The sequence below is a fragment of the Sebastes fasciatus genome, chromosome 2, assembly GCF_043250625.1.
Source record: "Sebastes fasciatus isolate fSebFas1 chromosome 2, fSebFas1.pri, whole genome shotgun sequence".
Taxonomy (NCBI): domain Eukaryota; kingdom Metazoa; phylum Chordata; class Actinopteri; order Perciformes; family Sebastidae; genus Sebastes; species Sebastes fasciatus.
The window spans coordinates 12,974,910-12,992,398 of record NC_133796.1 but is presented as its reverse complement, the minus strand read 5'-3'; the positions used below and the strand labels follow the sequence as shown (position 1 = coordinate 12,992,398).

The 17,489-nt window shown below is 41.0% G+C and overlaps 1 protein-coding gene across 12 annotated transcripts in view; it reads left to right on the top strand.

Moving 5' to 3' along the window:
• chd9 (chromodomain helicase DNA binding protein 9) overlaps positions 1–17,489 on the top strand; it is an 84,470-nt gene that overhangs the window by 43,318 nt on the left and 23,663 nt on the right. For all 12 annotated transcript variants that reach the window (XM_074610204.1, XM_074610192.1, XM_074610201.1 and 9 more), the window contains 11 exons: positions 4,487–4,592; positions 7,733–7,879; positions 8,765–8,833; positions 9,075–9,130; positions 9,829–9,946; positions 10,262–10,348; positions 10,620–10,757; positions 12,122–12,243; positions 14,106–14,349; positions 16,000–16,176; positions 16,955–17,098. In XM_074610204.1, coding sequence (XP_074466305.1) covers positions 4,487–4,592; positions 7,733–7,879; positions 8,765–8,833; positions 9,075–9,130; positions 9,829–9,946; positions 10,262–10,348; positions 10,620–10,757; positions 12,122–12,243; positions 14,106–14,349; positions 16,000–16,176; positions 16,955–17,098 — 1,408 coding nt within the window. The remainder of the gene's footprint in view (positions 1–4,486; positions 4,593–7,732; positions 7,880–8,764; positions 8,834–9,074; positions 9,131–9,828; positions 9,947–10,261; positions 10,349–10,619; positions 10,758–12,121; positions 12,244–14,105; positions 14,350–15,999; positions 16,177–16,954; positions 17,099–17,489) is intronic.

Genomic DNA, 17,489 nt, shown 5'->3' with positions numbered 1-17,489 from the left:
TGACTATGTTCACATTCAGATTAAGACAATAATTATACTGGGGTATTCCCAGAAGCAGAATTTTTTTTCCATTCAGGTTTTCTGAGAAATTTGACTTAGCATGTGCTTTTTATTATCAATTAAGACGATGCAATTGTGTATCATGATGTCTCGATATGATTTCATCACAATATGATTCCATTAAAACACAATAAATGATCATATTGAATTATCAGCCAGCCCTATAAATGACTGCTTACATACAGTATATGGCATTACCCAGGAGCCACCTCACCATCAATGCTCTGTCTGTACTGGCTCAATCGATGGTTTCACAGCCCTCAAGTATCTCGTTTCAAAGTTCAGGTCTTTCCATATGGGGATCAGAGAGACGCTTTAGCCCTGTTGTATGTTGTTAGCTGCTGAGCTGCTGCCTGGTGATGTGACACTGGTATTCTGCTAGGCCCGTATCCCAGCCAGCTTTTATTTGGTAGAGGAAGAACATTGTGTTTTGTCCCATTCAGCTGCTTTATAATGCTTTTTTTCTATTTTCTTGGGTGTCACAGCTGGTTATTTTTCCTTTTTTTCCCCCATTGTGTCACTCTGACTTGGCACATTTCTCAACCATTCATAGTGTCAGTGGACATGTGCTGGTGTTGTTTTTCACAGGAAGTGATGTCACTGTGAACATTGCCGCCCACATCGCCAAATACACTCCCAAGGGCACGTTGCATGGCAACCATAAAGTGTCATTGTCGAGAGGATTTGTGAAATGTAATATCATCCAGAGGGGGCAGGGACACCACACAGAAGGGACAGCTCTTCATCAGCTCAGTGCTTCTGGAAGAATCAGATGCTTTCTACTTTACATATATCACAATAGGTGTGTGTGTGAGCGTTTGTGGATCCTGAAATGTCTTTGATGCTGATTATATCTTTATCGGCTTGCTCTATGTTTTTTTCCAGTTAGCGCTTTCTTTTGACAGAAGCTACTGTTGCTGCTTATATGGTAACTGGTCAAGTAGACAAGCCTAATGTGTCTGAAGAACCTGTAGCAGTGTAAATCACAAGTTTCATCATGATATGATATTATATTGATTCTTTGGACAACGATAACTTATTTGCTGATATCACAAAGTTTGCCACGATACAATTTTGATTCAATTCAGGGGCCTGTGATCGATATGAGACATTATCATATAGAGATGTTCCCGATACTGATTCCAAAACCTGAACTTGCGGTATCAGTCGTTACCGAGCACCGATCCAATACCAGCGTGATCTAAAAAAAACCCATTATGCATGTATTACTATGATTATTTAACAGCTGTTTGCTAATGACCATGTATGGATGTGATGTGATCACTATCTTTATTGTATGACCTGGCTCAGGTTAAACCCTTTGTAAAACATTAGCAAATACATACAGAGAATGAGCACAATAGAACTTTCTTTTATTATTCAGTTTTACTTCAACTGTAAAATATTGCCAAATGGCTGACATTTTCCTTCGCTGCTCTAAAACAGTAGTTGCCGTTGACAGCAATGATACATCCAGGGCGACAGCACAGTGAAGGCTACTTTGTTTGTTTAGAATCCTGTTAAACAAGTTTATTTTTTCTGGGTTAATAAATTATGGTATCAGATCGTAGCATAGACTGGCATGCTCGCTGTTACTGAATTTGGACAGTATCGGACGCATTTCCAATACCGATATCGGTATTGGAAAAACTCTAATATCATATGCCCATATAACACAATCCGTTACATTTCTATCAACTCACAAAAAACAACTAAACTATGATTTGACAATTGTATTACTGGACTCTGTAGGAAGGAGGTGCGCTTGGACAGAAATGGTGACACTGACGTGAATTTCAAAATAAAGGCGTATCTTAAAGATGATACATATTGATGTTTTCATTTTGCATCAATGATATAGGATCGTTGGTCATTGAATCAATATATTGATCAGGATTGATGTATCGTTAGACACCTATAAACCTGTAGAGAAGCAATAAAAATGTACAGATCTTTCCAGCTTTTTGTATTCGGTTGGTCTCTTTTCTACTGACAATATATCATTTAACTTTAAACTTTAAACTCTAATTTGAATGGGAAAGCCAATCAACACCACAATAAACTGAGTTGAAAAGAGATCTTAAAGTTGGACAAACGTTTGTTGTGTTTACAACATCGTGCTGTATTACACAACATACAGTTTAGTGGATGTCTGTCGTGTTGTTGTGGTTATGACTTTGTGGTATCTCTCCACACTGTATGAAGATTTCTAACAAAAATACTGAGAAAATGTCTGTCTTCGTCATTATCTGTTGACATCTACAAATGTCAGTCTGTGATGGAAGTAAACCAGGCTGCTACTGCTAGGAGCACTAAAAGGAACGAAATTAGGAAGCTTATAGACATGATGCAACTACTAATCTACTACATGGAATCGATACGAAAATAGGCAGTGTTTCTTTTAAATGGTTGACTTGTTGAACGAGCTACTATGCTGTTTTAACAGGTTGGCTTGCTGTTCCTTACAGGACGTGCATGATGTTCTACAGGCTGACCTCCTCCTATCTTGTTGGCCCACTTGGTGTCTAAAGAACTGATTTGCTGTCTAACAGAATGAATGTTTGCTAACAATATAGAAGATATTGGAAAGCGTGGGAATCTTTGTTCACACTCAATGTGAGTCCCTCATGTAATCTCATATGAAGAAGCCCTACGGGGATATCCTGCTCACTAGAGACATACCTGCTCATGTGACATGAGTAGGCCTTTTGATTTTGTGTGTGTGGAGCACAGAGCATGTTTGCCTTTGTGGGAAGGCTTTGTGGGTTTGTTATGTTTATGCAAACGCAATGGAGAGTGAGAGAGTGAAGATGCCGTTGTGTGTCAATATGATAGCCCTGTTTTTAAAAAAAAAAATTCCTTCCCCCACCATTAACATCACACCAAGCCAGAGATTTGGCGCCTGTGGCTTCCAAGAGATAATACATGTGGAGAGGCGCAAGATAGGAAGTGTGTGCATATGTGGTGAGAGAATATATGGGGAAAGGTCACAGAAATAATATGTGACTGTGTGTGAAAGAGAGAAGAGCGAGTTAGAAGGATGAAGCGCTGGCGAAAAGTAGAAGCTCGCGTCTATTCATTTTTGCAATCTGCTGCTATCTGGGCTCCTGATATCATCACGTCGCTGCAGTCTGTCTCAGTACTACAATTGTACATTAGGCTATGGTGAGAATTTCAACACTCACAAATAGCAATGGCAAGAAAAATATTTGCCAAAATTATGAGCGAATGATGTTGGTGTAAATTCGCAGACGAGGTGGGAGCTTTAGCAAAGCACTGAATTCCTTTCTCCATAAACTCTGGCAGCAGCTCCCATTGTGAGGATGTTAATACGTGTAAGCTTTTCCTACCGTACCTCAGCTGGTCCCCTAGCAGCTGTTGTATGTATGTTGGGGTCAGAAATTGCCTGCTGACAGCTGTAGATTCTTATAGAATATAGGCTGCTGCTGCAAATGCATGTATTGTTTACAGACTGCAGTGCAGCAGATGCAAATCTAAGAGCTCTTGTTTCACTCCATCTTGCATACTGGTGCAAAGGAAACCCACAGGGGGCTCTGCATGTGTAGCCTACGTTTTAATAAACAAATGGTTTTCCATCTTATTTTTTTTCTGCTAGACATGTCAACGACATGCTGCTCATTGGTTTGTCTTTTATGGTCTCTCAGTGTAAGCCTCTTTTAATGACGACACTTACTATTCTTATAATCCATTAGAGACAGTCCCTCACCCAAGCAGTTGAAGATATTTTTATCATGGTCAGATTTATTTTAGAACTTTTGATATGAACACTGATGCCATTTGTGAGATTCATAAGCTCTGGGGTTAAATGTACCTAGATTTAGGGCTGGGTGATAATTTATCATCTTTCAATGGAATCATATCGTGATGAAATCGTATATCGAGAGTCTTAAAATTAGAGTGAATTTACTGGTCATACTGGTCATCATATGAAACTGGAAAACCTAAGGAATGTTGGTTTGTCCGGAAGAAACCTAAATAATGCTCCAAAGTTGTGCTAAATTTTGGCAAGGAAAAACTGGCATGGCCATTTTCAAAGAGGTCCCTTGACCTCTGACCTCAAGATATGTGAATGAAAACTCTGAGATGAACAGAGTGAAAACTGTATCTTATTAGATAAAACAGATGTTGACAAACTGCTTATTTTGCAGTTGAAAAAGGGTAATAAATCACAATATATTGCAATATATCTTATCGCAATACTCAGCATATCGCAAAATGTTTAAAATCACAAGATCGTATCGTGACTTAAGTATTGTGATAATATTGTATTGTGGGGCTTCTGGTGAATCCCACTCCTACTATTAACAACAATGCAGTAAACATTACCATATGTGCTTGGTACGTGTTGCCATTACTCTAGCCTTCATGTCATCGTATTCATGGGTGTGCTTTTTCCTTCCTACAGGAAAATCGTCATCAAGATTGGGAAGAAGAAGAAGCGAAAGCCGGAGTCCTCAGAGGAGTCGGATGATGACCCTCCCACTAGACGCGCTTCTAAAGATGACGACTCTGTAAGATCCAGCGTATACACACACTCACAAACTGACACATAAACCTACAATACAAGTCACTATTTTCCTAGTAGAAATAACTGGGGCTGTAATGCTTGGGAATACTTAGAGTGTATTTTATCCCACTTTGTCATATTCAAATATTAATCCTAAAGGGTGAGACACTTTTCGGTGGGAGTTTGCACTCATTTGACTGTTTTTTAATTCCCTGCCTTATTCAAACAAATTGTTGAATACTCGTTTCCGATTGGTCGATTACGGCGTTCTACGGTCTGTTACTTCTCTACAGCAGACTGTTGTTATGTATAACAGACCGTTGCTATGGGCGCAGTCCTTTTTTGTGTCAAATTATGGATTTTTTAAGTAAGTAGCCGTGTACTAAGTGGGATAATGTAAAGCTAGTGGGTCATTGTTGTGAAATAAACCCCTTCAAGACGATGCAAGACCCCTCCACTTCATGCCCTGCATCACCCTGTCGGGGTTTATTTCACAACAATGACCGGCTCGCTGTACATTATCCCCTTACTGGTGTCACACCTCTGCTAAAAGAAACCAAATAGAAATTCTGTCTCTTTTTCTGTTGCCACTCCGGTAGAGGGCATTGAGTGATGCGGTGTCCTCGGCCTGACTGTTGACACTGCTGCTGAGCCTGAAGGAAGGCTTCACAGCTTTAGCCTGAGCCTGGGAGGATTGACTCTGTGGTTCATGTGGGGGTCAGGCAGTGGGTGGCGATCTCAAGTACACACACTTAGCTGTGTCATTTATGGAGAAATGATGGAGACATCATCAACACAGCATTATATCTAGGTCAAAGCACTGACAATAGCACCTTCACACATAACACACGTCTAAATTTAACAGTTTTTCATTTAAAAGGAAATTTTGTTGCCACAGCAGCCAGTAAAATTGAAATCCTCCAGGGATTTTCTGTTTGTTTGATAACATAACACTTAGCTAAATTAAGTGATCACATGGTGTTTATTTCAAAAGCAGAGTAATGATTCTATTTTCCACTAAACACAAGATACCGCTGTGGAAAAAAAAAAGCGATTGCTCACCTGAGGTTGAGATATTTTTTTCCCAATACATCCTAATGAAATTCGCAGAAATGTTTTTGGCTGATTTCTGTGTGATCTGATCGAAAATGACAATTGAAGGAGGTGACGCGCGAGTTTATCTTTTATTCTAACACGATCCTGTGCTCTGTTGCTCACTGCTAAGTGAAGCCAGATATCTGCTATGTTAAGAGTGACATGTGTGAATGAGTGGGGATGACTTTGTCTCCTCCTTCGCCCCACCACCTCTCTCTCTATCCGGACTATTGCCTATGATATAATTACGCTCGTTAAATGGCGCCCCTGGCCTTAATTAAAACAGTCTGTTGATGACTCATTTGGGATGATCCTGTGGAAGGAGTCAAAGTAGCATGGCTGACAGCTAGAAATAAAAAAGCACGGCCACCTCCGGGGTTCAGCCCTATTGTCATGGCATGCGGCTGGTTTGACTTTCCAGCTTCTGGTCAGCTAGGGTTTGGGGATGTGAGGGTAGATCTCCATGGGGATATTATGCTCCACACCTAATTAACTTTGGCTCAGTGGCATTTATTCCTAATTAACTACATATTATCATTAGGAGGGGCTCGTGTATTGATGCAGGATACAGCAGCCCACGCATGTGATAATTATAAAGGCTTGACAGGAAGGGATAGAGAGAAGCTGGATTTTAAAGCGCTCTTGTGTTGTTGGTTTTTTTTTTTTTTAGCATAATGTTTTTTCAGAAATTCTTCCTTGGTTTAATGAAATTTAAGGTCATTTATGGGTCATGTTTTTCCTTGAACGTCCCGAGGATGGAGAACCCATATTAGCCTTTTCAATATGAGTTAGTGTGAATCTTCAATTTTTATGATTCATATTTTTCATCCATTTCCAAGAAGAAATATAATATAATTAGTAAAATAGGTCTGTTGATACAGTGATATTGGAGAAAATGTAGTGTAGACAGGATATTATCCTAATTTAATTTGATAGATATTTGAACAGCTATCTGTTAAATCAAAATTATAGATGGTATCAAAAATGTCACGGGGACAGTCGGAGAAGAACTTACATGAGTAAATGTTAGATCAATAGTAAACACAGTGTGTGGGCATTGTTGCTGTTACTTTGATTTACATGAACTGCAAATGTGAAACAACAAGTTAATTTAGTTTAGCTACACAAGAAGTAGCCTCACACTCATAAATCAGTCATGAATCAGTGTGGTCTTTCTGTGTGGTTTCCTGCTGAGCTCTTCAGCAACTTCAATGATACACAAGTGTTAAAGAGTGACGTTGATGCTTTTTCTGATATACAGTAAATCCGTGCTAGTTAAAGGTGCAGTGTGTAGGATTTGGTGGCATCTAGTGGTGTGGTTGCAGATTGCAACCAACTAAATACTTCTCCGCTCACTCCTCCCTTTCCAAGACTGCTGTCCATGTGCCGCCGAGTGCAAAACCGTAATAACACTACTTTAGGAGCAATGGAAGTCAGACAGCGACTGGCGGTACCACGGTTTTGCACTCTGCGGTTCACGTTACCGCAGTTTCGCAAGCGTGTTTGAGAACAATGGTGGCCTTCAGGTAACGTGAAAACACAAAAGGCTCTCTCTAGAGCCGGTGTTTGGTTTGTCCATTCTGGGTTACTGTAGAAACATGGTGGAGCAACATGGCGGACTGAAGAGGACCTGCTCCTTATCTCCCCTGTAGATATGAAGGGCTAACTCTAAGCTAATGAAAACACAACCATTCTTAGTTTCAGGTGATTATACACTAATGAAAACATAGTTATGAATATTGTATACTATTTCTGCTTATAGATCCCCCGACACTGTTCCTTAAACAAGTGCACTGATGGAGAATATTCGCCCATATAATGTTGCATAAGGGGGCAGTAAGCATGTGTACATACGGAAGATGATCATTGGTTTCAACAGTGTTTACATCTGCTCGGTCCAGATCCAACCTGCCCTATGTTCAGATTTACTTAGTAGAGCCATTTAGAACTAAGGTTTTTTTTTATTTTTCAGTGGTGAAATTGATGTATGACGTAATCCAGATCAGTTGAATATTTTTGTGTTTCTTCCACCTTGTTTTTCTCTCCTAGAAGAGGCGATCAAATCGCCAGGTGAAGAGGAAGAAATACGCTGAAGAGCTGGAGGCCAGGTTGTCAGATGATGAGGTCAAGGTTATTGTCAAAGCCAAGAAAGCCAACACTGCAGCAACCAAGCAGCCTGCTGTTCAACTCTTTGTAGTAAGTAGTTCTGCCTACACATCCCTAGCAGCTAAGAAGTAGAAGTAGAGTTTAAATTCATAATTTTTTTTAGAAAACATAAAAAATACTTCACCAGAGTGCAGCGTAGAGCCAAACTAGTTTCATTGCTGATAAATCTTACAATTATTTAAAGTATTTGTTGGCTTACAAACAATCCATGCAAAGAATATTTTTGTGCCAATGATGCACATGTAAAAAAACAAGAGCACATTTCTTAGAAGAACAACAGCTCGACAGGCTCAGTAAAGTGCAGCACAGCCTGTTCTTTTCACCAAGACAATGTGACGTACAAACCAGGACCCCTGCAGTATGCCTGTACAAACACGGAAGATGCATATTCAGTGCCCATTTTTAATAATTTAGAAGCAACAGCAGAGAAATCAGAATGGGAATTTTGTGACGACAGCTCTGCTCAAAAACATTATCTCTACAAAAATATGCTCCGAAAGTTCCACCCTGCTTTCCGTTGTCAAAGTCAGTCATACTGTTTCAGTCTGCACAGGTGGAGGAGGCAGTGCAGGAGTAGAAACTCTATCCCCTCAAGTCAGTTTTATTTATTTGATACAAAATCACAAATATGCCAGAGGGCTTTACAATCCGTACAACATATGACAGCCTCTAACCATAGGTCCTCTATCATAGGAGCAAAATACAGGAGGGGAAAAAAAAAGAGTAGAAACCTCAGGAAGAGCACAATTGTGTGCAGACTGTGCAGTTTGTATTTCCATTTTTTTATTTTTACACACTGCGGTGTGTGTGTGGTTTTTGTATTATGAAGTGTCCTGAGGCTTATGCAAATTTCTGCTGTGGGAGACTATGAAGTAACACTTGGGATTAAATGTTTCATGTCCTCTGCATTTGCAGGAGAATCCCAGTGAAGAGGATGCTGCTGTTGTTGACAAAATCATGTCTTCTCGTATCCTCAAGAAGGAGGTAGCTGCTGTTTCTTTTCCTGCTTTTTAGAGATTGTAATCGATACAGTAAATTCCTGCACAATTAGGATGAACGTTGCTATTGGAATTATTTTGCTAGGTCGGAATTATTTCTTCATTTTTTTATCAACATTTTAAACATCAATAACATTACTTAATGATATAAAATAATACAGCTTTTAGCCAAGTGAAAGAAGAACGTAATTGGAAGTTTGTCTGTAATTATGTACTGTTCTCTCCAGGTTTCTCCGGGAGTGGTGGTCGAAGGGGAGGAGTTTTTTGTAAAATACAAAAACTAGTAAGTTCATTTACAGTTTGTTTAAATTGGCAACTGTTTTTTTTTTTATGAATTACACCATGAACCATAACAGAAATATTCAAAATAATATTGTGTGATTATTTGTGTGTGTTATGACTGTATAATATCTGTTCATAGATACCGTTCCAGACATTATTGCACTCCTAAATTAGAACACAAATTCTTAAAAGTAAAATAAGATAAAAATAGAAAGCAGATCTTCTGAAGGCTTTGCGAAAGGATGAATGAGAACTATGTGATTACACACGTATACAAACATCTCAGGCGTCCTTGGGACAGCTTTCAGTATTGCAGCAGTGATTCAATTTCTCTTCTATGAACTCAGGGGCATTATTAAAAATTCTTGTGAACCATAAGTTTACTAGCACAGGCTCCCAGAGAAATAATTTCTTTTCACTTGACAGATAATCTGTCATCAGCCCGATCACATTCATCATGTTTTCAGCCGAATGATGAAAAGGATTGAAAGAAATACTGAATGTCACACTAGAAATTTGATGAAACCAAATATGATAGAGGAGATCAGCAACTTTCAGAACAGCATGTCAGTGAAGAAAACTCAGTGACCACATCTGCGATCCGTGATCACACCTGCTGACCTCAGCGGTTGCCCCAGATGCTGTTTAGAAAGTGTTTTTTGGGGTTTCTCACCTTAGTGTGTTTGTGTGTGTGTGCAGCTCGTACCTACACTGTGAGTGGGCCACAGAGCAGCAGCTGGTGAAGGACAAGAGGATTCAGCAGAAGATCAAACGTTTCAAGATTAAACAAGCACAGAGGGCACTCTTCTTTGCAGATGTAAGGCTGTGTTTTTTGTCTTTGGACATACTGTCTTTATTATGTGCACACTCAGATTTGAGCATTTGTTATGAGCAGGTGTGTGTTTTCACAATTAGGACATGTGTGTATAGTGTACATGCATATGAGTGTTTTATGCATGTTTTTTTTAATATCCTTTTTTGTATTTGTCTGTGTGGGCAGGCACATCTGTGTGCATATATTTGAATGCCTTTGCTCGCTCAGTCGATTCAGTAGTGATACTTGTCTCAGATTCCAGATGGCGAGTGGGCATTTAGGTTTATTCTCTCTTTCTTCCCCTCTTGTCTCTCTCAGATGGAAGAGGACCCCTTTAACCCGGACTATGTAGAGGTAGACAGAGTGCTGGAGGTGTCGTATTGTGAGGACAAAGACACAGGAGAGGTAAAGTGAATCCACTTTCATTCGGTAATCATATCTGTGAGTAGCACATGTGTGTTTATTTGTGTCCACGTGCATGAACATGTTTTACTCTCTTTCATATTCAATTTTTGTTCCTTTCAGTATATTTTCCACTCTAGTGATGTCTTTGTATCTCAGAAGGGCCCAAGGCCATCCTACCGGGCTTCCTCGCAGCCTTTGTTAATATTATAAAAGCAGAGCTTGGCCTCGCTCAAGTCTTTTTGCAGCACTAATTCTCCTCTGGCTGCTGCAGGAGGTGGTGTACTACCTGGTGAAGTGGTGCTCTCTGCCTTATGAGGACAGCACCTGGGAGCTGAAGGATGACGTAGATCAGAGCAAGATTGAAGAGTTTGAGCAGCTGCAGGCAGTCAAGCCAGACTCACGGAGGACGGTAAGCCATGGCCACCGACACTCCTCACTTATCACTGTATTTCCATTTCCCTCTATCGCTCTCGTACTGTATGAATAAATATATTTGGGTTTTTTTGTCGCTGGTATTTTGAAGTGCTAATGAGGGAGTTCCCCTTTTTTCAAATTCAGTTTCTTTTGTATAATGATACAGATTTGTTGTAGTGGAATCTTTGAGAATATGTTTACACTGCACCCACCAGACATACTGCATGGTGAAATTAATAGGCATCATTAGCCAGAAGACCACAATCACACAGCGACGTGATCAAACTGAGGAGACTCAGAAACACCTGCTGCCAGTCGCTTCAAGAGCAGTGAATGATGTTTCTGCTGTAGAAGTAAAAATATGACTTTTGTTTTTATCAGAAGATATTTCCTAGTTATTAGAGCTAAAATCTGAAGGGGAAGAAAAACAACAAATGGTCTTGAAGAGCGACATGTTTTCAGCTGTAACTTATAGATTCTGCTCCATGAAGCAAAAAACATGGTTGTACTTACAGTATATTATAGTAACAAGACTACACACAGTTTCATCATGTAATTTGTACTGTCCTGGATAAGCACAATTTGAACAGTCCCACCAAGATTGTCCTCTTGCCATTGTCACTTCCCTGTCCACCAGAAAAGTTCACACTATGCATACCTGTTGTTTTAACTGCAGGTCCACCTGTTTCCAGGTATTGATACAAATGCATAAATGCTTAAGGCCATGCCCCTACTGTACATTATGACAGAAGTAGTCCAGAGAGACAAATTGTCAGAATACAAACCACTGTTTTTATGCCCTCTGCGCCAGCGACAGCCGTGGCCAGGGGCAATATGATTTTGGGTCGTACGTACGTCCGTCCGGTCCTTTCGAACGTGATATCTCAGGAACACCTTGAGGGAATTTCATCAAATTTGGCACAAACATCAACTTGGACTCAAGGATGTCCTGATTAGATTTTGGTGGTCAAAGGTCAAAGTCACTATGATCTCACAAAACACGTTTTTGGCCATAACTCAAGAATTCATATGCTAATTTTTGACATTTTTAGACAAATGTCCAATAGGATAAAATGATGTAATGATGACCTTTTGGACAGACGTGGATGTAAACTGCAACTTGACTGGTTGGCAGAGGCATGCAACCGCAAGGCAGTAATTCTAGTTTGTGTGTAAAACAAAAGAAAAAACATCAGCACTCGCTGGCTTGCTTCATCTCTGTCACTTTTCCTAAGATTGCCCCTTGTCTGTCATTGCCATCATTATGTATGAAATGTTTTTATTCCAAGTCTGAAATGTAAATGTTGAGTTAATTTCAAAACACTCATTTTAACTCTCCATTTAAAATGTGTCACTTAGGACCGGCCCCCGGCCAATCTGTGGAAGAAGAGGGATCAGTCGAGGGAATACATGAATGGCAACAGCCTCAGGGACTACCAGCTAGAGGGGGTCAACTGGCTCCTCTTCAACTGGTACAACAGGTCAGTTTGAAATACTGTATATGCATACATGCACATGTACATCTAGACTACATGGTCAACTTTCACACCAGTATTCTGTAAATGTAACGTTTCATAATTGAACAAAACAACATTGAACTTACATTGAACTGATATAATAAATCGCAATCCAACTCAGGTGTAATCAGAAGTACAGCAGGAACGTTTAAAGTAAACAATTCATTTATAAAAACAAATGTTTTTTAAAGAATGAATGGAAATAAATTCATTAAAGCTCCTCAGTTAGAATGCTCAATCAAGTTCTATCCCACATGGTAACAACTAACTAGCAAAATCAGACAGAGTTGTAAATTGTGTGCTTTGCTCTAGGCTTCTATCTGCTGGTTCACTAAAATATCATAAACATATAAAATGATATTCACTGCAGCAATATAATCAAAACTTCCCTGAAAGCATGTAGTCCTTTGGCTCAGACAGGGCAGTGTTAGCAGCAGTGTGGGCTGCACATGTGATGGGAGAATGCACTGTGCATGCAGAGGGTTGTAATTTTACTGAATTCCTATTTAATGTAGTGCTGGCAAATGATCTGAATATGTGATGGAAGATGTGTATTTCCCCCCCCAAATAAGTTCACTATTAATAGGTACAATTTTTATGTTGAAATCGTGCAAAAATTCCCAAATTCCAGAGTTTAACTTCCCTTGGAACCTTTCCTGATCTTTTCTGGCCCTTAAATGGCAACCCCAGACATGTTGCCACTTTGCATAGTAGACTATAGCTTCAGTAGCTCCGGCACACTTCTCAAATGGAAAGAGAAATGGTAGATTTAGCAAATATCTCACACCTCAAACAACATGGCATCTCTTAATGTGCTGTATTTGCTTGTAAACTTTCCCATGCTGATAGAACACTACAGTATATTTAACTGATTCATATATTTTACATAGGCAATGTGTATTTCAAGAGGAATCCTCTGGGTTTTTTGGCACTGCAGATAATGAATAATGAATCACTTTTCCTGGTGTGTGAGCGGACCACGCTGTGATTTGGCCGTATTCACGTTATTTGATTGGGCCTGTGAGGAGAGTCCGATTTCCTGTCAAGGTGCACACTGCTGCTGCAACCAACGATAGCTCTTTTGTCGCCCACGATCACAAAAGAAGTGCCGCACAGTACATGTGAAGTACGAAGTGTCAGCGTGCTTGCATTAACCCTGGGAATTGGCTTTATGTGTGAGCATGCAGGAGTTGGTGTATGCCTACGCAGAGAGATTCATCAAAAGTAGAGAGCTGCTTAAGAGGCCAGTGGGAATATCTGCACGTTGCAATTAGCATCAAGACATAATACCCCCACCCACTGGACAGCAGAATAAATGGTTTGCTGGAGTATACCACGCAGCAGAGGCAGTTGCATTTGCCATTATGTTGTGTATCTCATCTCTTTGGTCTGTTATTACTGCTGATGATGTCGTTTTCTCCTCCATTGTTCGCTGTTTATTCTTTTAGTATCATGGGAATTTTGCATTTTCCTTGTTTTTCTTCATCTTCACCGCCCTGTTATTTTATCCCACCACACATTTCTTTTGTTTACTTTGAACCAGCACAAGAGTTACATGCAACAGAAATACTCACAGTGATAACACGTCACCTTGTCGTTGTGATATAAGGACATAACACCTCATGCAGCAACATTTAAAAATCCACATCACCACACGTACTGTATGCTGTACACACCAGGGACATCATATCATTGCCACACAGGTGTCATCGATTTGTAAATGGTTCATCCCCTCTTGCCTTCGCTTTTCCTCTGCTGTTTTTATTCTACCCCAAATGTGTCTCCACTTTCTCTCCTCTCTAACGCTCGTTATCTCCTCCCGTCAGACGGAACTGCATCCTGGCAGACGAGATGGGCCTGGGGAAGACCATCCAGTCCATCACATTCCTAGAGGAGATCCTTCGCGTGGGCATTAAAGGGCCATTCCTCATCATCGCTCCGCTCTCCACCATCGCCAACTGGGAGCGCGAGTTCCGTACTTGGACCCATCTCAATGTCATCGTCTACCATGGAAGCATGGTCAGCAGGCAGATGCTCCAGCAGTATGAGATGTATTTCAGGGATGCACAGGTAAACGGACAGAGATCTTTTATATTTACAGCACAGTTTAGTGATCAGGGTGTTCACTGAGCGCAAATATGCCCCCTCTTAGTCGATTAGTCGACTAATGGGTCGTTTTGGTGAATGACTTATTTCCAAGAAACTTATGAGCATATCTCTGGTAAACACATGATTTAAAGTGGTGATTTTGGGCAATTCTTTGTGTAGAACCTGGAGAAAATGTTACTTGGTCAAGGACAGCCCTATTGTCTGTGTGTTTTGTCACCACACTACTTGTTTTGGCCGGAAGAAATCAGTCATGGACTCACAGCCGGGCTTTCAGCTCATCACAAATGGAATTGCGAGGATTGAGAGGCCTTTTAGTTCACTCTGACATACCTAATCTTCCCCTTTTTAAAGACAGACGAGCAGAGAGCAGCATCGCTGTGCTTACCTTTTTAGACTGGAAAGCAGTGATTCACTTCGATTAAGATAATCACAGAGCTGCTTTTTAGAAACCAGCAGCACTGTGTCAGCAACATGAAGTCCTGTGAGTAATCTAATATGTTTGAAAACAGGAGGCCTGTATACAACAATGGGAGTCGGATATTGAAAAGCCAGGCAGAACGTGATTACCATGCGTAACACAAAGCCTAGATACGCTGGGACTTTGTAGCTAATGCAGCAAACTCACTTACAGGAATGTTTTTGAGTCAGAAATCACCTGTAGAAAGAGGAAAGCAGGCAGCAGTTGAAGGATAGTGAATGTTTTCTGAGCGGGAAAAGGTCTACAAAATCGGTACCCTTAAATGATTGAATGATTTCTTACCATGTTGTGTAACAGAACATTTTTATGAATAAGTGGTTCATAGTACTAACATGGCATATAACAGGATTCAAAGAAGGGCACGTGCCCAACAGTAAGTAGGCTGCTAGGTAGTTAGTGAGCCTTGGGCTGATGCTTTCTATGGTTGGCAAGCCATGTGATGTGTCACAACAGGCAGTTAGAAGCTCTCAGTATTCAGACGAACCGTAGGAGGAATTAAGGCAAGCGAGAGCAGAACAGAGCGGAGCCGCCACCAGGCTGTCTCCCAGGCAGCCTGTGATGTCACAGCAGCCCCCAAGGGGAGCTCTCTGTCAGCGCTGCTCAAGCATATCAGAGAGAGAGGCTCCTCTACAGCAGTCTGCTGGCTGGCTGGCTGTGGGAGGGGGGTTATTGGATAACTGAGTATCCCTCGAGGACTGTTGTCAAGGCAATAGATACAAATGGAGAGGCGGGGTGAAGAAAAGCCTCCCCAGACAGACAAACAAACAAATAAACAAACAGCATTAAGACTCACAAGCAGGTGTGCACTCATGTCCTGCTTATATTGTGGAGAGATTCACAACCAAGAGGTGTGTTTTTAGATTGTCAACAAAATCTAAAAATAAAGTAAGCAGCCATGTGTTTGCTGCCAACAGCATAAGGCTGCAAATTAGTAGGTTTCTAATGTTAACAGTTACATACTGTACTCGTTATATTCTCTCAGAAAACAGCTCTTTTTTTACACATCCTGCATCATTCAAATTCATAAAACCACAAAGCAAATGAAATGTGTTTTTTTTACACACCTCAACTTGTAGAGCAGACATACTCTTCGTCATCTCTTCATTCTACATCTCTCCCTTTTTTGTCTTAAGGGCCGTGTGATACGAGGTGCCTACAAGTTCCAGGCTATTATCACCACGTTTGAGATGATCCTGGGAGGCTGTCCCGTACTCAACGCCATAGAGTGGCGCTGTGTCATCATCGACGAGGCCCACCGCCTGAAGAACAAGAACTGCAAGCTGCTAGAGGGCTTCAAGCTCATGAACCTGGTACATATACCATCAACTTACAGAGAGATACAAACTCATTTCAAATTTATGCATTGAAGCTGCACTTTCTGGTTAAGGCAGACACACCAACCCGACATCAAAGAACTAGCGGCGATGAAGGCCAACTGTTGCATTATCTCATGTTGCCTGTGTCTTGGTTCGAGTTGCACTCGAACACATCGCAAAGACTACAGCCAGCGGCCAACTACCACGTACGTTCTGCGCCTGCGTGAGTGGAAATAACTCTCCCTACCAGCAGGTCGCGGTAGTCTGTATTCATCATTCAAAAAGGGAAACCGGAAGACCGAGGACTGCGGATATACAAGCCATTATGATACGTACATGAAACAAAGCTGCGCTTTGAAAATATCTGTTTATTGGAATGATCAGAGGAGATGAAGATGTAAAATGAGAAGAGCCTTCTGTGTTTTTCCTCTTGACTTTACTCGTTGGCTTGCTTTCCTAACCTCCGTTTCTCTTCTCGTGCATTGATTCGTTAAGCTGAACAGCCAATCAGAGTGATTTCTCTCACCGACGAGCTCCGCCGCCGATTCAACATGCTGAATCGGCCGAAAAGCCTCCGATACGGGCAGACTAGGGCCGGCGCTCCCCTACGGCCCCGAACTGTCCGACAGAAGACCGTCGGCTTGGTGTGTCAGGGCCTCAAAGTGCAACACTCAAGACTTTGTGCCTAGCTGCAGACATTGTCTACAGTATACCATCTAATCATCAAATGACACTGAAACATCCTCATCTCGTGCGTCTTGTTCTCTTTTAGGAGCACAAGGTCCTGTTGACGGGTACTCCTCTCCAGAACACAGTGGAGGAGCTCTTCAGTCTGCTCCACTTCCTGGAGCCGGCACGCTTCCCCTCAGAACACACATTCATGCAGGAGTTTGGAGACCTCAAGACTGAAGAGCAGGTGAGTCCTTGGACACATGGAGAACATGTCCCGACATTTATATGTTTTGTGAATATTCTGAATTGATAATACAAAACAGAAATCCACATATCACATAATCAGGTCAGATGTCGTTTGAGTTTCTGGTGCCATTTTTGTCACATTAATGTTTACAATTGTAAGAAAACACAATTTTTGGTGTTGGTGAATTATATGAAAGAACAGTCAAATTATTGTTTCTTAGATCTCCACAACACACATCATTGTTCATATACAGTATGAAGAAAATCCTATTGGTACAGATGGAACCCGTGAAGTGGGGCTTTTTCTAACTAGGCCACAGTGACATTTTGTACAACACACACACACACACACACACACACACACACACACACACACACACACACACTCA